General features: G+C 44.4%; 2 protein-coding genes and 1 pseudogene across 2 annotated transcripts in view; all 3 read left to right on the top strand.

The window, feature by feature from the left end:
* Positions 1-1,841: 1,841 nt before the first annotated feature.
* ATP5F1A (ATP synthase F1 subunit alpha) lies at positions 1,842-10,718 on the top strand. The gene is made up of 12 exons (XM_055417290.2): positions 1,842-1,997; positions 3,787-3,865; positions 5,078-5,247; positions 6,845-7,018; positions 7,107-7,273; positions 7,474-7,622; positions 7,957-8,108; positions 8,208-8,432; positions 8,930-9,037; positions 9,148-9,292; positions 10,218-10,368; positions 10,507-10,718. The coding sequence occupies exons 1-12, from the start codon at positions 1,938-1,940 to the stop codon at positions 10,586-10,588; spliced, it is 1,662 nt and encodes a 553-aa protein (XP_055273265.1). The 5' UTR covers positions 1,842-1,937; the 3' UTR covers positions 10,589-10,718.
* A 143-nt stretch (positions 10,719-10,861) lies between these two features.
* LOC148773576 (protein yippee-like 5 pseudogene) lies at positions 10,862-14,421 on the top strand (annotated as a pseudogene).
* A 5,752-nt stretch (positions 14,422-20,173) lies between these two features.
* The window catches only part of PSTPIP2 (proline-serine-threonine phosphatase interacting protein 2), a 77,728-nt gene continuing 70,328 nt past the window's right edge, over positions 20,174-27,573 (top strand). Inside the window, exon 1 of the mRNA XM_055417288.2 lies at positions 20,174-20,303. Coding sequence (XP_055273263.1) covers positions 20,271-20,303 — 33 coding nt within the window. The 5' untranslated portion in view covers positions 20,174-20,270. The remainder of the gene's footprint in view (positions 20,304-27,573) is intronic.

The following is a 27,573-nucleotide window of genomic DNA, read 5'->3' as shown; positions in this document are numbered from 1 at the left end:
CCCAGGCTACCCTGTCCTTCACTATCTCCTGGAGTTTGCTCAAACTGTGTTCGAGTCGGTGATGCCATCTAACCATCTTACCCTCTGCTGCCCCCTTTTCTCTCCTTTTGCTTTCAGTCTTTCTGTGACATGTTTCAATATCAAATTGTGGATCACTTAGCACCAAATATCTTTCTCTTAAGTAATATGTATATTTTAAATGATTAAACTTTTCAATGAAATTTTAGTAAGTAGCCTATATCATACTGTGTGGCTTTCTTATTCTTTTCTTTTTTGTTTCAGTCATATATGTATCCGCTCATTTACTAAATTCCAGATAAGGGTAGGGAAGTTATCTTTATGCCCTTTGTCCACTTTCATCACTACAAATTTTACAAAATATCCTTCAACTTTATTTTTAAAAACCCAAATTTTACCTATTCCTACCCCTAATTCCCAGGAGGGCTGTCATATTTACTCAAGGCTCACCTTGAAAAGGAAATAGGATATTAGATAAAGGGATGGGTGATTATATATTTGCAAACTGTTTTAGGACATGACTGTTTTTAACCAGATATTCATATGCCCAACCCAAATTAAGATTTGGGGTATAAGCCAGATTTGGTGGAAGAAGCCAAAAGATCCTTCTCAAAACAGCTACAAGTTAATGTAAATGTAAATACTCTCCACTATCATAAAATTCCATAAAATGGCACAGTGGTAAAAAAAAAAAAATCCACCTGCCAATGCAGGAGCCGCAAAAGACACGGGGTTTGATCCCTAGGTTGGGAAGATCCCTGGGTCAGGAAGATACCCTGGAGGAGGAAATGACAACCTATTCCAGTATTCTTGCTTGGAAACATTCCATGGACAGAGGAGCCTGGTGGGATACAGGCCATGGGGTTGCAGTCCAATAGGACTGAACAAGCATCACAAAATACCTAACATTTTCTTTCCCAATCCAAATTCTGCACATTTCACAATTATCTCAGTATCTCTCTCTCTCTCTCTCTCTCTCTCACACACACACACACACACACAATCTCCTTGGGGGCAGCAAAAGTCCTGCCCTGATTTCATTGGGTATTTATAGAAAGTTGTTTTCATCATTGTCGTTTTACTTCAAATGAAAAAGTAGTTTCTATACGGTCATGAAAATAGCTACTTTTAAAGGAAAAATTGAGCCCTCGCTCACTCTGGAGTGATTCTGGACCATTCTTCCCAGGATTAGCAACCACTCTATTCGAATTTTTGCTTGTTAAACATTGCCCTAATTGGCATACAAAATTCTTTCAGATCGAATCTAAAAGAACTACGATTCTTCAATTTGAGAGCTTATCACAGTGTGGGTGCTTTTCAAACGTTCAGCATGCCCTCAGTTTTTGACTGAGTTTCTGGGGGTGTGGCTAGCGATCTGAAGATAAATCCACAGCAGGAAATGCTGTGCTGCCTACACGCCCAAGAGGAGTAACCATTGCACCCACATCACCAAGGTTTAATAGCTGTATCTTCGGGACACACCAAAGTCAGCCCCCCTGATAGTCAAGCTAGCCAACTGCGCCCCAGGACAAGGTGACGGCAGCATCGTTTTTCTACCGGGATGCGGCCTGGAAACTGCTTCTAAGCCAGTTCCGCTGTAACCATGTGGTCGCCCAGGGCAACCACCACAAGGTCGATGATAAACATCAAAGTAAATATGTAACCAGTGCCTGTGTCGAAGTTGGCAAACGTCTAATCAGTCATTTGGAGGTTCAAAATCTAAAAATATACCTAAAGGAAGAAAGTAATTAACCCCCTGCCACCACCCTGGCAGATTCGTGTCCGGGGTGAGAGCGAGGGGCGGTACATCCGGGTCACGTGGGCTGACTGCTTTGACCTTCCCCGCAGCTCGGCCATTTTGTCCCAGTCAGTCTCGAGGCTGCGGCTGCGGAGGACGCACCTGAGGAGGAGCTGCGAAGATGCTGTCCGTGCGCGTCGCCGCGGCCGTGGCCCGCGCCCTCCCTCGGCGAGCCGGGCTGGTGAGCACGGGAGGCTGGCTGGAGGGAGGGTCCAGGCAGCGGCGGGTGGCGATTGCACGGGCTCGGGCTCTCTTTCTGTGCGGAGGGTGAGGGGCCGTGGCGGGCGGCGCCATCTTGCCCCGCGGGCCGCTCGGCCTGGCCTGGGCTGTCGGCGAAGCGCTCTTTTGCTCGCCCGGTGCGGGGGGGTGCAGGGTGCTGCCGGGGAGACAGTGACCTTCGCGCTGTCTGGAGATGGCGCCTCGGGACGATGCCAGTCTTCGTCCGAGAGGCCGGAGAGGGGCCTTGGATGAAGGTCAGGGCTGGGGCGCTCGTTTCCCGAGGCCTGCTCCGAAACGGGGAGCCTGGGTCCCACTGACTCCCCGGACTTCCTCGCTGAAGGTCAGAGCACTGTTGTCAGCCCGGCTTGAAGCAAGGTAGGGAGCATTGCGTGAAGGTCAGCAGGCCCCGGCATTTCACCTCCTCCCGAGGTCGATTTAGAGAAAAGCGATAAATGAAGGTGCCTTTCTGAATGCTTCAATGTGCGATCTCTTAGTGCAGAATAGTGAAACGATCGTGACAACACCGTACAGGTGCAAATATGCATTTCAGTGCGGGCGACACCCTGACAGCGGAGGAGCTGGCTTCCAAGTTGTCTCAGACTGTCAGATTTTTGTTGGAGGTGCTTTCACTAAGATTTCATCCTTGAGGAATGATAGTGATTGAAAACTCAAGTAAAATAGAACATAGGTTGGGAGATTCTTGTGAAGGTCAGTGCCCTTCATTACTTAAATCCCTTGAAGTTCAGGACATAACACCTAAAGGTTATGTAAACGCTTTGACGTTTACTTGTGTTTTCATCTTCAGAGTAATCTCAGTTTGGAAGGCCAAATAAATTCGTTGGCCATTTAATGCCCTAACACAACCGCTGATAACATCTTGGATTTCTGTTAACAACAACAAAAAAAGAAGTACTCAAGGACATTTATCCTAGTCCTGTAGAAGGGAACGTCTTCAGAATATGCCTTGACCAACCACAGATGTAGAAGGAGGGTCCGGATTCCTGCAAGATTTGTTGAAGGCAGTTTTTTTTAAAACAAAGTGCATATTGCCATATCTCTTAGTTTCTAACCAAACTCAACATTTAGAGGCTTTTTAAGTTTAAAATAGAAAATCTATTGAGATTTGCCCCTTTAGGAAGCAGTTTATAAAACTGAGGATTTCCACAACTCAATTGAAATACATTTAAAGTCAAAATAATATTTATCTGGTGCCTTTAAAAGGAGAGATACTTTGTTAGTGGTTGCTTTTTTTTTAATTAATTTATTTTTTATTGGAGGCAAATTATTTTACAATATTATATTGGTTGGTTTTGCCATACATTGACATGAATTCGCCCCGGGTGTACATGAGTTCTCCCTCCTGAACCTCCCTCCCACCTCCCACCTCCCTCCTCCCTTTATCCTCCCTCTGGGTCATCTCGCACGCCAGCCCCGAGCATCCTGTAACATGCATCGACCCTGAACTGGTGATTCGTTTCACATATGACAACATACATGTTTCAATGCCATTCTCCCAAATCATCCTACCCTCACCCTCTCCCACAGAGTCCCAAAGACTGTTCTATACATCTGACGAGATCGGGCGCGTTCAGGGTGGTATGGCCGTAGACTGTTCTATACATCTGTGTCTCTTTTGCTGTCTTGTATACAGGGTTATCATTTGCATCTTTCTAAATTCCATATATATGCGTTAGTATAGCGGTTGCTTTTTAAGCTGTGCTTTTTTTTTTAAAGAAAATTTCTTGCACTAGGTCTCCAAAAATGCTTTGGGATCATCCTTCATTGCTGCAAGGAACCTGCATGCCTCTAACTCTCGTCTTCAGAAGACTGGTAAGTCATTGTTTCTGTGTCTGGGCCACACTTGCTACCTTGTTACTAAATGAAAAATGTTACGTAGGTTACATACCTGCTGGGAATATTTTTTGGATTTTTTTCCATTAGTGAATTTTTTTCTCTCAATTTTAGTTACTGTGGATTTTAGATTCTGAACCCATAATAAGCCATTTAGCTCTATTTTGTTAGGTTCCCTTCTAGTGAAATGAACTATAATTATTTATTTCTCTTGATGGGAGCACCAGTTCTTTTTTTGTCATAATGAATACTTCTTGGTCCATATCAGTATATGTCAGGTGGTAGGCTCCTTTCTGACCTATGAACCCTTTCCTAATAGACATTGGGAAAAGATAAGTAATTTTTATGTGTTTCAAAAGCAGGAACTGGTAACCTATACGTGGCAGTCTGAATTTGCACATTGTAAATGCAATAGAGAAATGAAGAGATAAAGTTAAGATTCTGTAGGTTGGGAAATTTTTTTGAGATATGCATCAGGGCTTTTGAAATACAGTTAGGTATCATCTGTCTGCCAAGATGAGGAATATAGTACATGCTTCCCTTGAAAGGGAGAAATACAGGTTTCCATCACTATTTGAAAGTGGGCATTTTAATGAAGTTTTTCCTTGGCTGAAATGATTAAAGTGTGAAGAAGAAATTACCCATTTTTGTCAAAGGGAAGTGACATAAATGAACTTTGAAAATGCAAGGGCTACCAGTACTTAAATTTTGTTAAACAGTTGGTTTTGTTTTTGGCTGAGTGACTTGTGGGATCTTACTTACCCCAACAGGGATTGAGCCTGGGCCTTTGGCAGTGAAAGCTCGGAGTCCTAGTCAGTGGACTCCCAGGGAATTCCTAAGCGGTTGCCTTTTAAGATATACTTTTTATAGAATTTAGCCAAAAAATTCAAGTTTCAGATTTCTTAAGAGATTAAACCAAAGAATTAGGAGATAGAAAAAATTTTTTTTAGAGATATTGCTTAATTTGATTAGCTCCTTACCTGGTTTATGTTTGTTTCATAAGTTTTCTCTCAGTCACTTGGATTTGTTTTCATAGTGGTAGGTATCAAGCTTTTTTTAAAGAATGTTAATTTTAGAATATAATTTGATTATTATGATTACAGGTATAGTTTATATGTTGTTGGGAAATGAGTTTTGAAAAGATCTTTGGACCAGGCTGTTTTTTGTAATGGAATTGTCCTCTCTTAATAGGCACTGCTGAGGTGTCCTCTATTCTTGAAGAGCGTATTCTTGGAGCTGATACCTCTGTTGACCTTGAAGAGACTGGGCGTGTTTTAAGTATTGGTGATGGTATTGCCCGGGTACATGGGCTAAGAAATGTTCAAGCAGAAGAAATGGTAGAGTTTTCTTCAGGTTTAAAGGTAAATTGTAAAATAAAATTTTATAGTTTTAGCATTGGTGTTTCTTCAGTTATTTAGTAATTCAGAGATTGTGTCACTTTTTTTTTTTTAAACTTTGAATCTGAATCTGCTTCAGTGATTTTGTGTTTGTCATTACTATAGATTGTGAAAAGAATAAATTTTTTTGTTAGCCAAACTTTTATCCTCTGGACTGATTTACGCATAAGTTATAACCATTAGCACTGAAATATAAAATTGGGTAAATCTTCAACCAGATTGTGAAAAGTTCAAGTCTGTTTGTAGCTATCATTCTATACAAAAGCACTTGATTAGTTAAATTCATTTTTGGCAGAAAGTTGGAAGTCACTAACTTTGTATTTCTTGTTAGGAGTAGACCTGTTGTTGAGAGGTGATCTAGTGGTGTAGTTATCAGAATCACCAATAATAGAAGTGTGCTTTTTTCTATTAGGTTATCATAGCCAGTAAGGTGAGAAATCAAAGTTGTAGGAGTCATGGGTTCTCTCACAAAAGCAGAGTATGATATCCAGGTGGACCAGGGGCAGTAGAATTATCCACTAATCACATAGATGGGGGAAAGATCATCTTGGTCTTCTGGCTGGTGTCCAGTATGGAAAAAGAACCTGTTGGTGTGAAAGACTAATTATGGAGCCAAATGTTTTATTGGTAGCTCTCATACCTTGACTAAAAATTTACCCTTTGATCTATCGTTGTGTGTATCTTTGAAAGGTTAGGCTGAAATAGAGGAACTCATTTTCATTTTCTTTTAACTTTTAAGATCTAGGAGTCCAGACTGATACTGTCTGAAATAACTTTTGCCATGATGGAAATGTTTTATAGATATGGTTATGGTAACTACGGAAGTTTCTCTGACTTGGGTAACAGGGCAGTTACTAATTTCAGTTTTAAATAGCCATGTGATGTTAGTGGCTACTCTGTTGAACATTAGAGATTTAGAGTAAAGATTTTGTACCTGCAATGCTATTCCATGGTGCTCCTCTATATTTACTCTGTAATTCTTGAGAGCTTTATTTATTGACCTGATTCAGTTCCTGGACTAGCCTTTTTGCATTGATTATGTATGAGCTAGGGATCTAAAATCTTACCATTTTGAAATACAATGAGATGACCCAGCACTGTTGTACAGATTTGTTCTTGATTAGGTAGCTTTTAATTTCACTTTTTAATGACTTGCTGGATATAGGTTCTTACAAGATAACCTTTAAAAAGAGATTAAGAGTTCTCACAGATATAAATCGTGTCTTGCTGGTTGACCCTGACACTTTACTTCATACTGGTCACCCCATTCAAAAACCTTTGTCAAAGGAAATGCAGTGGAAGAAGCTTAAGCAGTTCAATTTCTTTACTTATTTTAGGTTTTAGAGGATGTGGTAAGGTGCATGTTTGGCTTATAATTTTAAACTCTGATTATTCAAGGGAACTTGACAAGTGTTTATTGAAGATTGTTTGTGGAAAAATAGAAGTGAACCAGATCTGAAAAGTTGTTATTGCTCCCCCTTCCATTTTCATAGGTAGTGTAGGTATATGGGAAGAAGTGCCACTCGGGCTTCATGGATGTTCAATTATGTCTTTTGTGTAGGGCATGTCTCTGAACTTGGAGCCTGACAATGTTGGTGTTGTCGTGTTTGGGAATGATAAACTCATTAAGGAAGGAGATATTGTGAAGAGAACTGGGGCTATTGTCGATGTTCCCGTCGGTGAGGAGCTGCTGGGTCGTGTGGTCGACGCCCTTGGTAATGCCATTGATGGAAAGGTAGGTTTAACATTTATGGGATTTGGTTGTAGCTTCAAAACAAAGAGCCACATTGATTGTTCTGGGGTTTCTTCTTATTGTTTAACAGGGTCCAATTGGTTCCAAGGCCCGAAGACGAGTTGGCTTGAAAGCCCCTGGGATCATTCCTCGAATCTCTGTGCGGGAACCAATGCAAACTGGCATTAAGGCTGTGGATAGCTTGGTGCCGATTGGTCGTGGTCAGCGTGAGCTGATTATTGGTGACCGACAGACTGGGTAAAGACTTAACAGCTTGTTAAAAGTTCTAACTAAAACATGCTGTATTGAAAGGTTACTTTTAGACTTGGAATGGTAGATATTAATACTTTGGCTATACGGCGAGAGTAGACTGTAATATGAGAGTAACTTGTAGTGGAATTTAAGTTGGGGAATTCTTTGAAGTACTTAGTAAGGTTTATGTTTATTTTTTCTTAAAGCAAAACGTCAATTGCTATTGACACAATCATTAACCAGAAACGATTCAATGATGGAACTGATGAAAAGAAGAAGCTGTACTGTATCTATGTTGCTATTGGTCAAAAGAGATCCACTGTTGCCCAGTTGGTGAAGAGACTTACAGATGCAGGTATTAAGGAACTTCAGCCTCATTGCGGTTATCTGGCATGCTGCAAATCTTAGAATAGCTTATGCTTATAATGAAGTCTGATTTTAGTTACTCCCTAATGAACTCAGATTTCTAATACAAGTCAATAAAAAGTAATAAGTAAAAAACTATATCAGTAGTATAAAGCAGCAGTAAACTTAAGGTTTTGTTAGTTTCTTTAAAGTAGAAGCTATTAGACTGGGTAATCTTAATAGTAATGACAGTAGTAAAGTGCTTAATTTTTATTTTAGTAGGCTCTAATGTAAAATCACAGTATTAATAATCACGTAAAACTTAATGTTTATTTTCTTCTCAGATGCCATGAAGTACACCATTGTGGTTTCAGCTACTGCTTCAGATGCTGCCCCACTTCAGTACCTGGCTCCTTATTCTGGATGTTCAATGGGAGAATATTTTAGGGATAATGGCAAACATGCTTTGATCATTTATGACGACTTATCCAAACAGGTCGAAAGAAATGTATTTTTAGACATGTTTATATGTTTGTATGTGGTAGTTGACAAATGTAGCTCCTGTCTAATAGGTGAACACTTTTCTATACTGTAGGCGGTTGCTTATCGTCAGATGTCTCTGCTGCTCCGCCGACCCCCGGGTCGTGAGGCCTATCCTGGTGATGTGTTCTACCTGCACTCCCGACTCCTGGAGAGAGCAGCTAAAATGAACGATGCTTTTGGTGGTGGCTCCCTGACTGCTCTACCAGTCATCGAAACTCAAGCTGGTGATGTGTCTGCTTACATTCCAACAAATGTCATTTCCATCACTGATGGACAGGTATTATTTTTATGATTAAATAAGTGTGAACACTTTGGGTGATTTCAAGGCAGTAATTGAGACTGGTAGTTGTTAAATTCCTTTTACTTTTCATTATGGAAAACCTCAATTGTAAAGAGAATAGTATAATGAAACCCCACACATCCCACCTATTTATGTATTGATGGTATAGTATACGTCATTCTTGCTTTTTCCTCACGGTTCTCCTTTGTGTGTAATTTTGAAGCAAATCCTAGAGAGATCACATCACTTCACCAATTTAAGTTTTAATGTAAATATGGTACCTAATTTTTTTGCGTCTCACATCTCCTCATCTCAGCAATGGAATATATGGGATGTTTTTGAGTTGTGAAAGATTTGAGGAGCTCTTTAGGATAAGAAGCCATTTAGCATTCTTCAGTTTTGGGGATTCAGTTTTTGCTATAGTGACTTAATTGTGAAAATAATAGATTTCTTTAAGCTTGCTAATATGCCTCTGTATTTTCCTCACATTGTAGATCTTCTTGGAAACAGAATTGTTCTACAAAGGTATCCGCCCTGCCATTAATGTTGGTTTGTCTGTGTCCCGTGTTGGATCTGCTGCCCAAACCAGGGCTATGAAACAGGTAATTTGTATCACTTTGTCATTAGGTTAAAAATAAAAATGTATTTGTACTGTGGTCTGTGTCACTGAAGTATTTTTGTATTGTTTAAGTTAACCATTTCTGTGTTTCAGGTGGCAGGTACCATGAAACTGGAGTTGGCTCAGTATCGTGAGGTTGCTGCTTTTGCCCAGTTCGGTTCTGACCTTGATGCTGCCACTCAACAACTCTTGAGTCGTGGTGTGCGTTTGACTGAGCTGCTGAAGCAAGGACAGTATTGTGAGTTGTACATTTGGTCAAGTTCCTACTCTATGTTAGGACCTGGGAATATCACATAGCTTCTTACAAACTGTAGTATGTGCCATTACCTTTGATTAAAGATGTTGCCTTTTGAATGTGACTGATAATCTGTTTTAATTAAAGTACAGTCATTATTTCAGCGGAAATGCTAGGAAGGGTATAATAATACTTTTCTTTTGGAAATTAAGACATAGTAGATTCTATGTCTCCCCACCGTTGCCTTCTTGGCTATATATGTGTGGAATCTGGCAGATTTAAAAGAATGTTGAAGGTGAAGGTCACTCAGTCATATCCAACTCTTCGACCCCATGGACTGTAGAGTCCATGGAATTCTCCAGGCCACAGTGCTGGAGTGGGTAGCCTTCCCCTTTTCCAGGGGATCTTCCCAACCCAGGGATTTGAACCCAGGTCTCCCATATTGCAGGTGGATTCTTTACCAGCTGAGCCACAAGGGATAACTAATAGATAACTGATAAATAATAAAGGGTAACTAATAAAGAATGTTAGCGTTGGGAATTCCCCAGTGGTCCAATGGTTAGGACCTCTGTACTCTCACTGCCAAGGGCCTGGCTTCTATCCCTGGTTGGGGAACTAAGATCTCGCAAGCTATGTGGTGCAGCCAAAAAATACATATTATCTTCTTACAAAAGTTCAGCGAGTTATTTATACCCAAAACAATCCTGTTGGGTGATGTATAATGCTCATGGAATAAGTGCAAGGCTTACCAATAAGAGGAAATAACTGTTTCTCCAGGGAGGTGGGAAGGAGTACTAATATGGAATTTCTGCTTGTGAAATTTGGTGATCTATGGAGACATGTTAATAATTTGTGGAAAAAATAAGTTTCTCTAACTTGGGAAACAATGGCATGCATTTGTTGAGCAACTTACTTTCTTTTTTTTCAGCTCCCATGGCTATTGAAGAGCAAGTGGCTGTTATCTATGCGGGTGTCAGGGGTTATCTTGACAAGCTGGAGCCCAGCAAGATCACAAAATTTGAGAATGCTTTCTTATCTCACGTCATCAGCCAACATCAAGCCCTGTTGGGCAAAATCAGGTATGAACACAACTGATGTCGCCTTTTTTGTAAGCTTTAAAATAAAAACTCTTGTTAAAATTCTTTTGAATTCTGTAATGAGGTTAGTCATTGAATTTTTGCCCAGGTCACAAGTGATCTGCTTTTGTTTTCAAATAGGACTGATGGAAAGATCTCAGAAGAGTCAGATGCAAAGCTGAAAGAGATTGTAACAAACTTCTTAGCTGGATTTGAAGCTTAAACTCCTGTGGATTCACATCAAATGCCAGTTTGGTTTTGTCATTGTTTCTTCTAGTTCCATATGTAAAAGGATTACTCCAATACTGCAGATGTACAGTAATCACATTAAAATAAAGGTTCCATGTTGCTTGGTGGTTTTCTATAGATTGATTCTTAAGAAATGAAAAAAATGCTAAGTGAAGAATAAAAGATTAGGACAAAAATTGCGAAAGTAGGTATCAGGATGAATAAATTGAACATGTCAATATCTTTGCTTTAAAATACCTTTCGTATGCTGCAGTTCTTAATTATGAAGTGATCAGGTTTTCATGATTAGTGTGTTTGGTCTTATTTAGGAAATTTTTATAGTCACAGAGATAACTATATTTTCTGTTAAGAGTTTTGAAGATTTGTTGTCACCTAAGAGCTTAATTCACATATTAGAGTTTTCCAGAGAAATGAAACATAAATGTAGTTGTGTACAGAGATGATGGTGTTGGCAAATTTGAAAGGGTTGGGCAGGTTGGAGACTTAGGGAAGTGTTCCATTTGGAGGTACAATTCCTTCTCCCACAGGAGACCTCGTTTTTAAATGGCAATGAGACCCACCCTTATGGAGAGTAATGGACTTCACTCAGAGTCTAATGGTTTTTTATTAAAGTGTTAATCATCTAAAAAATACCTTCACATTGGACTTCCCTGGTGGTCAAGTGGTAAAGACTGTCTCCTCCCCCCCAACCAAAAAAAAAAATAAACCCTTCACAGCAATAACCTAAACAAAAACTGGGTACCATAGGCAGAGTCAAAAACAAGGCTGTTGATGAAAAAATGGCAATCTGTTTGTCTGCCCCCAACTTTCTGCTCTCTAAAAGCAGCTGACTTTATTTCTTCTGTCACTTGTATATTGCAGTTTGTATTGTGCTACCTTTACATTATATGTGTGATCTATTGATTTCACCCAGTAGTTAAGAATTTTGCATATGGACACTACACACCCATATTTATCATTACAGTATAGATTATGATTTGGGATAAGGAGAAATTTTGCTTATATGACAGCTGAAGAAAGCCAAAATGTTTATTTTTACCTTCCTCTCAGAATCTGTATAAGCAGAATATTTTAAGATCCCTAGTTTTTAAAAAGTATTTTGACTGCATTGGGTCTTTGTTGCTTTGCTTCGGCTTTCTCTAGTTGCAGTGCATGGGCTTCTCTTGCACAGGCTCTCGGCGAGTGGACTGTAGAGCATGGGCCCAGCTCTGCTCCATGTGGATGCTACCATGGACCAGGGACTGAACCCATGTACCTTGCATTGGCAGGTGGATTCTGATCCACTGCACCACTGAGGAAGTCCCTAAACAGTTGTTTACTTTGATGGCAATGAGACCCATCAAGTATGCCATGTGAAAAGAGTTTTTGTGAGTTTGCTCATGTAGAGCAGTTTCTGTTCATAAGCTGAATGAATTTGGGAAGTCATTTAAGTCTTTGATCATGTGGATTAAGAGTTGCAGCTCTTTCCCTGATTTTTTACCTAGAGTTCTGCTCTTTCTATTGCTTGCTCAGACTCGTCCATGGAGCAAGCCGTCCAGCTGTCTCATCTGTCGTCTCCTCTTCCTGTCTTCAATCTTTCAGGTACACTTAGTCGCAGAGCAACTATAGTTGTTCATCATAGTGATGAGAAGGGTTCTGCCAGTGTGATTCAAGTATCATCTGTTTGTAAGTTCCAACACCCCTGAACTCAGTTTAAACTCAAGCCCAAAAAAGGCCATTATTTAACTGGAGCTGATTTTACACATCTGATGGGTATGGAACAGCTCCCAGGTATACTTTGTGTTTTATTCCTGTGCCTTTTGCAAACATGAGTTTCTGAAGTGTTTTTATACTGGTGCCATGGAGGTGTGTTCTTTAACGTGAAGACTGAGAAAAGACTCACATTACTTCAGTAACCTGAAACCTTTTAAAACTATCAAAATAGCCTGATACTTTCACAAACCCTAGAGCTAGGAAGGAATTTGAAGTGATGCTGTTTATCCCCTGGTTGCTGAAGACCTGTCATTCTATGCTGAAATCTCTGAAGGACAATGTGAAGCTTCCAATGTGAAATGTACTTTGCTATAGCTCCTAGTTAAGAAGCTTTGTATATCTTGCTGAAATCTACTGGGAAGGATCCAACAGAAACCATTTGTCGTTTCTTTATAGGAAGAAAACTAGAGATGTCAAATGCCTGTTCTGTATTCTAGTTATAACAGGGTAGGCTCAGTGATATTGAAAGAGGAATAGCTTATATATAATGCGTTGTTTGTGGTTGTAATGTTAGGTTGGTGTGAAAATAATTGTGGTTTTGCATTGTTGAACTTTGCTCTTTGATATTGGAATACATTGTTGTGGTTATGTTATACGTAAAAAAAAATTTTGGAGGCGGCCGCCCACTTCACAGCCGCTCGGGGTTTTTAGAGCTTCAGCTATAAAAATGGGCAGGATTTTCCTTGATCATATCGGTGTTACCCGTCTGTTTTCCTGTGCAAACTGTGATACGATCCTGACCAACCGTTCAGAACTCATCTCCACTCGGTTCACAGCCGCCACTGGCAGAGCATTTCTTTTTAACAAGGTAGTTAACCTACAATATAGTGAAGTTCAAGATCGGGTCATGCTCACTGGCCGCCACATGGTTCGAGATGTGAGCTGCAAAAACTGCAATAGCAAACTGGGATGGATCTATGAGTTTGCCACTGAAGACAGCCAGCGTTATAAGGAAGGTCGTGTGATGCTGGAACGCGCTCTAGTTGGAGAAAGTGAGGGCTTTGAGGAGCATGTACCATCTGATAACTCTTGAAGAAAAAGAGAAATCCATCTTTTCCCAGGTCTCTTTCACTGAAAACAAAAATCTACTTACACTGTCACCTTAGCATCAGAGTCGGATTCATGAACTGCGGAACAAGAGGTTGTGAGAATCTATGATGGAACCTTCCTTTCTTTCCTTTTTTTTAAAATTTTCTATTTTCCATCCAACAGCAGTGTGTAGAGAGAATATTATGCAGATGCCGTGGTTTTTTCCCCCCCTGTGTTTACATCTTGAGGCAGAATAGTCTATCATACAGCTACATGGTGGGCTATGTGAGGAAAAAAAATCTGGGCTGTTAAGAATGAAAAGTACTTTATGTAAATTTTGAGAGGAAAATGTGTCAAGAGCGTGGTTTTTAAATTTATTTGGGCTTCATTTTAAGACTCTTTTTAAAAACCCAGTTATTTCACTTGATTTGCTAGCTTCAGAGAAGAGATCCGAATTTGTGACCAGCGCTAAAGGTTCAGTGTTAGCATTGCTTGTGCTGGCCATTGTGCCATATTCTTGTTGGAGATGAACCGTAGCATCAGAGCCCATTCTTCCTTGTCAGTCTTGACCCAAAGATGTCACCATTCCTAGTTATTTGTCACCACATAATTGGTGTTGATTGGAAACATCCTGATATGGGGCAGAACTGCTTGGTTGTCTTTTCCATGTAACTTAAGTATAGTAATATAAATAAAGTAATAGTTGGAAAAAAAAATTTTTTTTGCAGCAGTGAACCAGGAGCAACAAATTCTGAGACTCAAGTGCAGTTTTTTTTAAAACCACTCAAACTAATGTGATGGGTTACCTCATGGGCACCTGACTGTTCTGGACAGGCAGGTCTGAATACTTTGGCTAATGGCCTTCCTGTGTGGCAGCCAAATGGCCTGTCAAAATGTATTTTGTACAGCTTATAGAGGAGTGGTGAACGTCTTAAACGGTACTTGACCTTTGAAATTTGAGGTTTTATGGCTTTCAGATTTATATTTTAAAATCTGTTGATAATAAAGTGAAGTCTTATGTCTCTTTCAAGGGTATAATTTATGATTATAGGACTATTAAGATAGGCATATTTTAAATAGTACTTTGTTGAGCATCAACTGTGAGATTAACACTAAAGAGCATGCAAAGTGAGCGAGACAATTACCATTTCATTTAGGTTATTTAACATTTAGAGTTAACGGTGGAAGGACAAAAGACATTTAATGACTTTGTAAATATTGTGCAGTTACTACACAGAAATACACATCAAATGCAGTAGATAAAATACTGGTAGAACTGGAAGAGTTCATGGGTGAATTGGCTTTTGGCCAGAGGAAAACTGTTGTTTTATTTTGTTCAGTTGCTCGGTTGTATCTGACTCTGCGACCCCATGGACTGCAGCAAGCCAGGCTTCCCTGTCCTTCACTTACCTCCCAGAGTTTGCTCAAACTCATGTCCATTGAGTCGGTGATGCTATCCAACCATCTCATCTTCTGTCTTGCAGTTGATTTACAATATTTGTATTAGTTTCAGGTGAACAACAGAGTGATTCAGTTATATCTGAAATTCTTCTGCACAAAAGATTTACATATTCTTTGTATATTCAGTTAACTACTTATATCAGTATAAATTCATGGTTAATTATTTTGTACTTTGAATTATAATCCAATATTTTATATATATATATATATATATATAGTTCAAATTCAGCTTATTTCCTGCCCCAGCCCTAGAAAGTTTTGGTTTTTTTTCTTTTTGACTTTACAAGTTTTATACACACAACACACCATACATGTACATTATGTCCATACTGGATATGAGTTCTTACAGGATAAAAGTATCATAAATTTCCTCTTTTTTTTTGCGGGGGTGGGCACGCTGGGTCTGTTGCTGCATTGCGGGCTTTCTCTAGTTCGGTGAGCAAGGGCTACTCTAGTTGTAGTGCTTGGGCGTCTCGTTGTGATGGCTTCCCTTGTTGCACAGCACAGGCTGTGGCACAGACAGGCTTCAGTAGTTGTGGGTCTTGGGCTTAGTTGCCCCATTGTATGTGGGATATTCCTGGACCAGGGATCAACCTGTGTCCCCTGCATTGGCAAGTGGATTCTGAACCGCTGGGCCACCAGGGAGGTCCGTCTTAAAAGGTGGCTTTTGGAAAGAAAAAAAGCCCTATTATATACAGTAGGTTGTCTTACTTAACAGTGAATATCAGTTTTTCCATCTTTAAATTACTTCAGTCAGGAACACGTCCGAGTTCCTTACCTCACTCAAGAAAATTCTAAACTTAAAAGGTGTCGAGAAGGGGGAATTTTTCCCTTGCACTCCATTTGACTGGCCTACTGATAAAATTGACACCAGACAGATTAGTGAGAGAAGTAACATTTTAATTCATGCACATGGAGGTCTCAGAAATGGGATATAAGACGTGGCTAAAGTGAAGAGGAACTCAAAGGCCTCTTGATGAAAGTGAAAGAGGAGAGTGAAAAGGTTGGCTTGAAGCTCAACATTCAGAAAACAAAGATCATGGCATCTGGTCCCATCGCTTCATGGGAAATAGATGGAAAAACAGTGGAAACAGTGTCAGACTTCATTTTTTTGGGCTCCAAAATCACCGCAGATGCTGATTGCAGCCATGAAATTAAAAGACGCTTACTCCTTGGAAGGAAAGTTATGACCAGCCTAGATAGCATATTAAAAAGCAGAGACATTACTTTGCCAACCAAGGTCCATCTAGTCAAGGCTATGGTTTTTCCAGTGGTCATGTATGGATGTGAAGAAAGCTGATCGCCGAAGAATTGATGCTTTTGAACTGTGGTGCTGGAGAAGACTCTTGAGAGTCCCTTGGACTGCAAGGAAATCCAACCAGTCCATTCTAAAGGAGATCAATCCTAGGTGTTCATTGGAAGGACTTATGCTAAAACTGAAACTCCAATACTTTGGCCACCTCATGGGACGAGTTGACTCACTGGAAAAGAGTCTGATGCTAGGAGGGATTGGGGGTAGGAGGAGACAGGGACGACAGAATGAGATGGCTGGAGGGCATCACCGACTCTGTGGACATGAGTTTGAGTGAACTCGGATTTGGTGATGGACAGGGAGGCCTGGCGTGCTGTGGTTCATGGGATCGCAAAGAGTCGGACATGACTGAGTGACTGAACTGAACTGAAAGCAGGTAAATATTATGCTTTTTATACAATAAATTTGAGAGGAATTATCAGGACAAACTTAGGCTATGGGTGCTTAATAAGTGAGTCTAACAGAGTTTGGATTTGGGGTTGTAATAAAAGAAGCATAACAAGTTTTGTTTATGCAGACTTCTTGGCCCTGAATTTCCTATCTCTGGGGATAAGGATGTCTTTCAACCTCCTGGTACACAGAGGGGACCTTTCAAATGGGAGATTTATTTCTTGATTTCAGGGAGACAGGTGTTACAGTGTCCTTCTTGGATTTGTAATTCCTTAAGTAACTAATTCAAAATCATGCCGCTGAGGATATTTTGAGGGTGGTCTGCCCAACAGTGCAAAGGGCAGACCACCCTCACCCGTGCTTTGTTGAAGACAGCTAGCCCCTGGGTACTGAAACCACCTGGAAGTTTTCCCTTTGTATGCTATTCATGCCCTGTTCTGACCCTCTGCTCCACTCATGAATCTACTCAGCTTCTAATCTTAGTGATGAAATCCAACCTCTCTGCTTTTGACATTGACTTAACTGCTGCCCTCTGTCCCCTGCTTGGCCAGGTCCTGCTTCTCAGATCCTGGCTTTAACTCCTTGGCCAGGTTTGCCCCTGTCTCATGGAAGGGAGGGATCAGGCTATGGGAACTGAAGTAAAAATTGGTGCTGACTGCTGGGTTTTTTTTTAAAAATTATTTATTTTTGGCTGCTCTGGGTCCTTGTTGCTTTGTGCAGGCTTTCTCTAGTCGTGGCAAGCAGGGGCTACTCTTCATTGCCAAGAGCGGGCTTCTCACTCCAGGTAGTTTCTCTTGTGGAGCAGGGGCTCTAGGCTCACAGGCTTCAGTATTTGTGGGGCACGGGCTTAGTTGCTCCATAGCATGTGGAATCTTCCTGGACTAAGGATCGTGTCCCCTGCATTGGCAGGTGGATTCCTATCCTCCGTGTCACCAAGGAAGTCCAGTACTGCTGTTGATGATCAGGGAGAGCTTGTTGAATTCCCTGTCTGGTACTATCATTGTATAATCCATGAGAGTGCATGAGAAAATAGCATCCTTATCTTGAGGGGCTTTGCAATCTTCTTGGGGGAGGTAAGCTATCCATGAGGAACAGAAATTAGAGAAAAAAAACATGGATATAAATCATATTTCATCAAGGGCTAGTTAGTGTAATAAGGATGACATGTTCTAGAAATTCAAGAAATGAGAAGACACTAAGGTCTGGAGAAGGCGGGCTTACTTGGTGGTGCAGATGGAAAAGAATTTGCCTGTGATGCAGGTGACCCAGGTTCAATCCCTGCATTGGGAAGATCCCCTGGAGAAGGAAATGGCAACACACTCTAGTATTCTTGCCTGGAGAATCGCCATGGATAGAGGAGCCTGGTGGGCTTCAGTCCATGGGGTTGTAAAGAGTCAGACATGACTGAGCGACTAACACACTTCTTCTGTAAAAACAATTCAAAGCAAGACCAATGGATATAGTACAAATATTACTTGTCTTTTTATTCCCAACACCTGTTGAGGTGATGAGGTTTATAAATTAGGAATGAATGAATATTTTCTGACAGTGTGAACAACCATTTGAAATTTCCAATCTTGCCACTAGGTGGTGGAAGAGAGTTAAAATTCAGGGGACCTTGTGGGATCTGAGCCACGAAAATCAAGTACAATATACCCTGAGAGGTTAAACAGAATGTTAAAAATGAAAATTTAAACAATTAGAATTGTACTTAAAATATTTGTTCCAAAATATGCAAAACTCCCAGGAAAAACCTTGATGCTATCTGCGGCACTTCAGCATATTTCCTCAGCTGGCACTATTTCTTACCCCTCCTGTTGAGCCTGCCCTCCTGGTGCCCCTGATGATGCTGTCAGGCTTCCCTTTCTTCCTTCTAACCTCGCTGCTTTCCAAAGAGTTGAACAACTGGATGAATGGCTGCACGTCCTCAGAGTGACCCAGAGCTGGAGGCCACCTCTCCGAGACTCTGCTTTTGCAGATGACTCGGTGGGATTTCATCACGGGGGTGGGTGAGGCGGGGTGGTATTACCAGGCAGAACCTTCCAGCTGCCCTTCAGATCACCCCAGCAGCTATCTTCACTGTGTCTGTACCAAGCTAGAACCTGCTCAGAGGCACAGTTTGCCTCTCCAGGTCTGAGGCTGGGGGCTGGCTCTCTTGACCTTCATCTTCCCCTCCTTGAGTGGCTCTTCCTCAGGAATGACCTCTATCTTTGGCTCTTTTCTGTTTAGAGGGGCAGAGCTGTAGCCGAGCTCCTCATACTTTAAATACCTTGTGATTTTGGCCAAGACAATCAGCCTCTGTGGGTCTCAGTTTTGGTCAGGGCAGGTAGCACAGGGCAGTACTTTGTCCTAGAGTGCCTTGTCACTGCAAAGCAGGGATGGGTCTGACTTGCCCTGGGTTATGTTTATGAGGGTGTTCTACTGGGAGAATGCGGGAAGAGGAAGAACGCTGGGGCATCATACTTCTGGAGGGATTGGTGGAAAGGGTCTTGGGTCTGGATCCTAAGACAGCGGAAGGGTTGGGGAGGAGCTGAGTTCCTGGACACCTTATAAGGACTCCACTGAGGGAACTGGAGTCAAGGGCCAATGACCTTTCCATGACTTTTGGACTAAAACATGCTTACCTGTGGCGGGTGCCTCTGGGGTCCCGCACACCTGACGCGGCCGACAGCGTTGTCAGTGCTCAGGCTTCACGGAGGCCACGCGCGGTCCCCGCGACCACCTCGAATCCGACGGGGGCTCTTTCCACCAGCGCGCAGAGCCTGGATGTCTCCGCCAGGAACTGGGTCAAGGGAGGAGGGAGCTGTGGTCAGGAACCGAGCCGAATTCGGGGAGGCGACAGAATCGGTTCCTTGCAGTCTTTAAAGGTCTCCCGAAGGAGGGGGACGTAGGGCTAACTGACTGACTCCTGACGCCGCAGGGTCTAAGCCGCGGGCCGCCTCTCTCTTCCACGAGTGCATGGTACGGGCAGACCCGGGGCGCGGCTTGGGCAGGCTGGGAGGTGCGGACCGCTGAGGGGCGGGGGAGCGGGGCGTGAGGGGATGCTTGGCGCGGGGGCGGGGCTCCGGGGGCGGGGCGGGGGTGGGGGCGGGGCGTGAGGGGTGCTTGGTGCGGGGGCGGGGGCGGGGCTCCTGGGGCGGAGCCGGGCGATGCGGCTCGGGGCAGGTGGGGCGGGGCAGATGGGTGGTGTGGGGCGGGGCACGATGGTGGGTGGGGCAGGCGGTGGCGTGGGCGGGGCCGAGCAGGGGAACTGGACGATGGCGGCTCGGGGCAGGCGGGGCGGGGAAGCTGGGTGGCGCGGAGCTCGGGAGCTAGGCGGGGCCGGGCGCTGCTGCTCGGGGCAGGCGGAGCGGGGAAGATGGGTGGTGTGTGGGGCGGGGCGAGGGGCGGGGCGGCTCGGCTCGGGGGTCGGAGCTGGCTTCGGGGGGCGGGGCCGGGCGGTGAGACTCGGGGCAGGTGGGGCGGGGCGAGGGGGCGGGACGGGCGGTGTTGTGGGCGGGGCTGGGCTCGGCTGGGCGGGGCTCGGGGGGGGCTGTGGCGAGCGGGGCGGGGCAGATGGGTGGTGTGTGGGGCGGGGCGCGGCGCTGGACGCGGGGCGGGGCGGGCGGTGGCGTGGGCGGGGCTTAGCTCCGGGTGCGCCGCCGGGCTGGCAGGTCCTGACAGTCCTCGTCCCTGCGCGCCTGCTCCGGTTCTCGCAGCTCTCTAGCCAGCCATGACAGGCTCACTGTTCAAGGGAAACTTCTGGGTAAGTCGGCGAGGCGAGGGCCCCATTGCCCGGCTTGGGAGCTGGGGATCCCGAAGGGAGCCGTGGGCCCCTGTCCGGAGCGGAATCCGATCGGACTGGCCGCCACCGGCCCCTCTCTGCGCTGCTCCCAGCCCGCCGCCTGTCCGCGGGTCCCCGGGGTCCGGTTCGCAGGGTCTCCCTCGGCCGTCTGCGCCCCGGGTCACCGCAGACAGGTGTAGCCTTAGAGCTGGGGCATTCCTCCCTCATCTCGCACCTGGGGAAACCGAGACCCAAAGGGAGGAGCCACCGTCCGGGGACAGTCGCCGGGTGGTCCCGGAGGCTGCGCTATGAGCAGATTTGTGGGGGAACGTGGGTCAGAGAACGTGCGGTAAACTTCGCCGGGTTGTTTGGCTTTTCCAGGTCCGCGGAAATGTACAGCCTGTCCGAGCCTGCAGACATTAGCCGGGTTCTCTAGCAGAAGCTTTGCCGGTCTCGTAGCCCCGTTTCCTGAGCCCTTCCCAGCCTTTGCCCCGCTGTCCCCCTATCCAGGGGGAGGCTGGTGCGTGTGTGATATCCTGAGAGCTGGTGGGGGCATCTGAGCCCGAGGACGGGCCCAACCAGGAGGCGGCAGCTCAGTCCTCTTCTCCTCTTCCCCCCTGTCCTCTCGCTCCCCAGGTGCCCCTCAACAGTCTGTTCCCTCTTATTTGGAGGAGCCACCCTCATCCTTTTAAGGCAGGAGCAGAAAGTCAACTGTCTCCAGACTGAGCTACTGCTGCCAAGCCACCCCATCTCCTTACCTGCAATCCCGATGTGAAGTGAAAGTTGCTCCCTCTGTCTCTTTCCGACCCCATGGACTATACAGTCCATGGAATTCTCCAGGCCAGAATACTGGAGTGGGTATTTCCCTTCTCCAGGGGATCTTTCTAACCCAGGGAACCCAGGTCTTCCACATTGCGGGCAGATTCCTTACCAGCTGAGCCACAAGGGAAGCCCAATACTGGAGTGGGTAGCCTATTCCTTCTCCAGAGTATCTTCCTGACCCAGAAATTGAACTGGGGTTTCCTGCATTGCAGGAGGATTCTTTACCAACTGAGCTATCAGGGAAGCCGAAAGGAAAGCAACCCCAATGGCTCCCCGTTTAGTCTCATAGCGCCTAGCAGGTTCCTGTCCCCCATGGAGAGTGCTACATAGAGAAACTTGGCTCTGTGACCTGGGGGACACAGTTTATACCTTGCCTTGAGAAGTCCCTTTTCCTGGAGTTTTTGGGGTTCTCTTTGGGCACTGCCCACCTGTGGGGTATGGTCCTCTCACCCCAAGCAGCTTCACAGAGAGGGTGCATGGCCTTGGAGCTGGCCCCTGGAGGAGGCCTATGAATTCTTTGGGTAGAATAAAGGATCTCTGGGTCCCATGCCAGGCACTGTGGGGGAAAAAAAAGCACAGAGCGCCCTGTTTTTCTTCCCCTCAGTATGTAGCATTCAGTTTTCAGGTCTCTTCCCAGTGTCTTCTCTTCAGGGAAGCCCTTCCTGATTGCGCCCAATAGTGCATGTTGTATTCATAGTTTTTGTCCTTCTTGGTTTTGAGGTTGGGAGCCTGCAGGCATGTGAGCACCTTGTGGACAGCTGTTGCCTGGCTTTCAGTGCCATTGCCCCTTGCACAGGCTGATGCCAGTGAGATCTCAGCAGATAGCTGTCGAATGAGTACAGAGGACAGGGCATGTAGTGGGTTGAGAGCTGCGGCCTCCATCCTCAGAGGGCTCCCAGGCCACAGGAAGGCAGCCACCCAGCTGCTCCCAGAGGCAGTCTTGCAGGAATGGTTAAGGGAGGGGGCAGACATGTGGTCTGTGTTGGGAGTTAGAGATTGGGTAAAGGTCCAGGGTAGAGAACTTTCTGGGTTTTTACTTTTTTTTTCCCCTCTGAGCTTTTACTTTCACAAGACATAAGATTCTGAGAGGTAGTTTGCAAAGATATCTTCCATTTCTAATTTCATATGATTTTTATGTCAGGTAATAAAAACAGTAATAGCTAACATTACTGTGTATAGAGTCTGTGGCAAGCACTGTGCTAAACACTTTACATATACCACTCATTTAAGTCTCAACTACCCTATGGGATACTTTATTGACTATCCCATTTTACAGATGAGGAAACTGAGTGTCAAACGGGTTAAGCAACATTCCCAAGGTTGTAGAGCTGTTAAACAGTGCAGCAGGACTCAGCATAGACCAAGGACTCATTGAGTACTTTCTGCTCAGCAAGAGTGGCACCATCAGACATAGGTTCTGGGACATCATTTGACTCTTCACGTGGATATCTTTCTCTTTCACCTCCAACCATGAGGTCCTGGGTGGTATGCACTGAGTGCCACCACCCACTGATTCCCCAGCACTGCGATGGTGCTTCTCATACGGATGCTCAGGAACCAAGCAGACGGGACAGTCAGCCCAGATTTGAGAGAAAAGGGGCAGAAGGGAAACTATTGGAGACCTTAGGGGCTGCCTGAAATGCTCTCATATTCTCAGGGGTGGGTAGAGAGTGGGGAGCAAGGCTGTTGGCGCGGGGATGGCAGCAACTCACTGAGGGGATGGCAGCAACTCACGCTTCAAGGACAAGAAGGTTGTGATGGTGTAAGGTAGAAAGCGTTGAAAACCTGAGTGGGTATCAGCTGATTGAATTGAACAAATATTTGAGAAAATACCTTCTCTGTATAGAGGTGGCATTTGCAGGGTTCAGAGCACCCTCTTGGGTTGAAGGTACTTTCCTCATTAGGAAGCCGGCAGGGAGGGTAGACTTCAGTCTTGAATGCCTGTCCTCAGGGATATAGAGGACAAAGGGGCTGGGGGATGGGAGAGTTCTAGCAGGGACCAAGGGGCAGAAAGGGTCTGTTCCAGGATGGAAATCATAGGGAAGGAACAGGAGGAGACCAGTGAAAAGAATGGCAGAGGGTAAGAGAAGTCAAAACCACAGGACAAGGTCACCAATTGAAGCCGGGCAGTGGGGGAGAGGAAAGAAAGGCTCGGAGCAGGCTCTGTGTAAGGTGAGCAGGAGAGTGAGGTACTGGCCCCAGAAAGAAGGAAGTCAGATGAGGAAATGGTTTGTGGGAAGAGAAGGAGGAGGAGGCAGAAGCGATATTGACAATATTAACCACAGGGGTAGCACTGGGGAAGACTGAGACTCGCAGCATCCTGAACCCCCGGCTGCAGCCCTCAGCTTTCTGGACAGTGCCAGCGTTGCTGGATATGGGGAGGTCCTGGGGAAGAAACCAGGGGCCAGACAGCAGGATTTGGGGATATTTTAATATTTTAACAACCAGTACAAACAATGAGTGTGCCCTGATGTCTGGTGGTCAACATTCTAGGTTTGAGGACTTGGTAGAGGTGGCCCCAGGGCTTCCCTGGTGGCTCAGAGGTTAAAGCGTCTGCCTCCAATGCGGGAGACCCGGGTTCGATCCCTGGGTCGGGAAGATCCCCTGGAGAAGGAAATGGTAACCCACTCCAGTATTCTTTCCTGGAGAATCCCATGGACGGAGAAGCCTGGTAGGCTACAGTCCACGGGGTCGCAAAGAGTCGGACACGACTGAGCGACGGAACGGAATGGAACAGAGGTGGCCCTGGTACCTTGGAAACGGTGTCCAGGAAAGACAGTACATGGAACAGCAGAGGGTCTGGGGTGGCCTGGCCAGGTTTGAATCCCCTATCTTCCCCTTATAGCTGGGTGACCTTGGGCACATAACTTCAACTCTCATTCTGTTTCTCCATGTCGAAAAATGAGGATAATACCAATGTTGATGCTCTAGGACTGTTGTGAGGATTAAATCTGAGTTCTGGGCTGCCTGGCACATAGTGAGCACTTGTGATTGTCAAATAATTATTAGCACAGAGGTGACAGTTAAAGGAAGTGGTTGACAGTTACTCAAGGAGAAAGAATCAAGAGAAGCACTCTTGGTGACTACCTTGTTCTTGGTGACTACCTTGTTCTTGGTGACTACCTTGTTTTGGCAGGAATAGAGAGGGGTCAGAGAAAGAGAGGCAGAGATGTAGGGATTCAACCCTCACAGGAGCCATCACAGGCCCAGGAGAGGAATGTTCCATGGAAGTTGAGAGGCCCATGGTCAAATTAGGTAGATGTTCCTGAAAAGGTCTGAGTCAGCGCATACTGTATAAATAATCTTCAAATGCCCCATGGGAAGTTAATTTAAACGAACCTTTCGTTGGATCTGTTTGAAAAGGGAATACTCTTTAAAACTGGGATAGTCCCCAACTGGGTTTCCCTGTGTGCTTTTTCCCTCCCAGCAGTTGTGTGATTAAGCCATGCTGTTATTTATCCTGGTTAACGTTGATGGTATCTTGTCAGAATAAGACAGGGACCGTGGGTGTGGTTTCCAGGGCTCCAGGGAAGGTGGCCACAAAGGGACAGTCCCAGCCTTTGGCCTGTGGTCAGAGGGACCTTACACAGGTGACCTGTTCCAGGAGAGGGAGATGCTCCCCCCCTCAGGACAGTCCCACATTCCTCACAAGGGTGTGACCCCAGCCTGACCCCGTGTATCTTCTAGATCCTTATTTTGACCTGGTCTTCCTGATTCTCGGTGCTCTAAGCATCACTGACTCTGTGGACATGAGTTTGAGTGAACTCTGGGAGTTGGTGATGGACGGGGAGGCCTGGTGTGCTGTGATTCATGGGGTCGCGGAAAGTCGGACACGACTGAGTGACTGAACTGAACTGAACTGAACTGAAGCCTAGACCAGCTTCCTGTTGCCTGTCCTATCCTCTCCCACCCCTGTGCCTACGGTGGGCGAGGCCTCTCTCCTCTGCTTGGGGAGTGACCAGGGGAAGTCTTGGGGTCCCCTGAACTTGCTTGTTGCCCCTTACCACCCAGGGCTGTCCCTCTGCTTCAGACCTCTGACCGCTTCTGAATCTGTTCTTTCTGGGTCTTACCAGAGCTTGAGTTGGTGTTGTCCTGCCTGGTGGCAAAATGCAAGATAAATGTGTTGACTTTCATCCCTTCCAGTTCATTCTTTCTAGAGCAGCCACTGGGGTCTAGCTTTAAAATAATTATCAGAAATCTTTTTCTCTTGTTTTAGCACTGTAAGAATTTAATAAGAGAGTCATGGGATCTACCTTCTAAGGAAAATAAGAAAATTTTCTCTTTTTTTGGTCATGAGGCATGTGGGATCCTAGTTTCCTCCCCAGAACGTGAACCCAAGCTCCTTGCATTGGAAGAGCAGAGTCTCAGTCACTGCGACTGCCAGAGAAGCCTCCAGGAAAATAAAGAAATTCTTACTGAAATATATAAAACAAAATCAGAACAAGTGGAAAAAAAATAAAAGTTTGTTAACAAACTTTAAAAAAGTCTAGATGATGCAAACATATTCGTTAAAAATCCAAATATTCCCAAAAGACTTATAATGAAAAACAATATAAAAATTATTTATGTTGTCACAATACGTAAAGACTGCTTTTTATTTTAATTTTCTTTGCCATGTGACTTGTGGGATCTTAGTTCTCTGACCAGGGGCGGAACCCATACCCTCAGCAGTGAAAGCACAGAATCCTAACCACTGGACCACCAGGGAATTCCCACAGCATGTAAAGGTTTTTTATTTTTAAAGTTAAGTGTGTGTGTGTGTGTGTGTGCTTAGTCGTGTCTGACTCTTTGCAACCCTTTGGACTGTAGCCTGCCAGGCTCCTCTGTCCGTGGGATTCTCCAGGCAAGAAATACTGGAGTGGGTTGCCATTTCCTTCTCCAGGGGATCTTCCCGACCCAGAGATGGAACACATGTCTCCTGCATTGCAGGTGGATTCTTTGATGAGCCATCAGTGAAGCCTGAAGTAGTATATTATAGTTAGATCTCCATTCTTATTTTTCCTGGACTAATTCTTCTTTTTTGAGGGAAGACATTATTCACCTTTATCAGAAACCTTTTTTTTTAAGCATTTATTTATTACTTAATTTTGGCTGTGCTGGGTCTTTGTTGGTTCTCTTGTTGTGCTCTAGAGCACAGGCTCAGTAGTTGTGGCCCACAGGCTTAGTTGCTCCAGAGCATGTGGGATCTTCCTGGATCCGGGATCGAGCCTGTGTCTCCTGCTTTGCAAGGTGAATTATTTACCACTGAGCCACCAGGGAAGCCCTAGAGACCTGTTTTTCCCAATGCTCCACTCTATCAGTTTTTTCCCCTGCACAAGCAACAGTTTGTTCGCAGATTAAATTTACACAGTGAATGTAGAATCCTGAATTTGGTGTCTCAGAAACCCATTACAAGAACATGTACACAGATGAATACATACTTAAAGTTCATTCTAAAGTCGAAAAGACTTGGTGTGTGCAAACTTGGCATAAGTGTATATGGATGCATATTAATTTATGGATTTTTCTTATAAAAGCAACTGTAGATGTCAGTAGCCAGTCAAAGCAAAATATTAGTTACATCCAAACATGTACAATATTTAAAGTACCTCTGTTTGTACAACCAGTAGATGTTTTGCAATTAACTTCTGTAATTTTCATTTACTATCTTTTAAGTATAATCAGAATCTCCATTTTTGGACATATTTTATTACAGCATAAATATCATCTAAGTTTCAATGTTAGTGAAAAGCTCATCTGAGTAGGAAGGGGCTGACATTTTTCTTTCCTCCCCTAGTCTAGAAATCTCCAGCTTTGACAAAAGAAAAGGGAGGGGGGTGTTAAATAATAGGAATTGTTGGTTAGCTTTATAGAATGACATGTCACTGTAAGTTTTAAAAAATATTTGTTTGCTTATTTATTTATTTGGCTGCATTGCTCTTTGTTGCCACATGTGGTATCTTCGTTGCTGTGTGCCAGAGCTTCGTTGCAGTCTGTGAGATCTAGTTCCCTGACTAGGGATCGAACCCAGGTCCCTGGTCTTGGGAACCTGGAGACTCAGGCACTGGACCATTGGGGATGTCCCTAGCCATCGTAATTTTTAAAAATATAAAACGAATAGACTTTTCCAACTATATCAGTGGGACTTTTTAAAATATGGTTGCCAGGAATTTAAGAACTCTTGCATGTTATGAAAATCCATGAAGAATGAGAGCTATATGATCTCACTCTGGAAAAGTCAGGCAACAGGAAACCAGATACTTTAGACACTGTGTTCAGATAGCTGCTGTTGAGTCTTACAATGTCCAACACAGGCTTTGGAGCCTCCCTCAGAGTCAGGGGCTTCTAGCTTCCCAAACAGCCTGTGTGTGAGGAAAGTAGGAAGATCAGGCTTCTGAAAGACACCGTAGGCTCTGAAATGTTAGTGTAAAAACTTGCCTTCCAGCTGGGA

The sequence above is a fragment of the Moschus berezovskii genome, chromosome 28, assembly GCF_049115385.1.
Source record: "Moschus berezovskii isolate FMDL1 chromosome 28, NW_MosBer_1.0, whole genome shotgun sequence".
Classification (NCBI taxonomy): domain Eukaryota; kingdom Metazoa; phylum Chordata; class Mammalia; order Artiodactyla; family Moschidae; genus Moschus; species Moschus berezovskii.
This window is presented reverse-complemented; position numbering and strand designations above follow the sequence as displayed.

Excerpts from the sequence above, each read along its gene's own strand:
- ATP5F1A (XM_055417290.2), top strand. The coding sequence starts at position 1,938 with ATGCTGTCCGTGCGCGTCGCCGCGGCCGTGGCCCGCGCCCTCCCTCGG. Across the intron at positions 1,998-3,786 it reads TCCCTCGGCGAGCCGGGCTG|GTCTCCAAAAATGCTTTGGG; the intron begins GTGAGCACGGGA and ends TTCTTGCACTAG. Across the intron at positions 7,274-7,473 it reads ATTGGTGACCGACAGACTGG|CAAAACGTCAATTGCTATTG; the intron begins GTAAAGACTTAA and ends TTTTTCTTAAAG.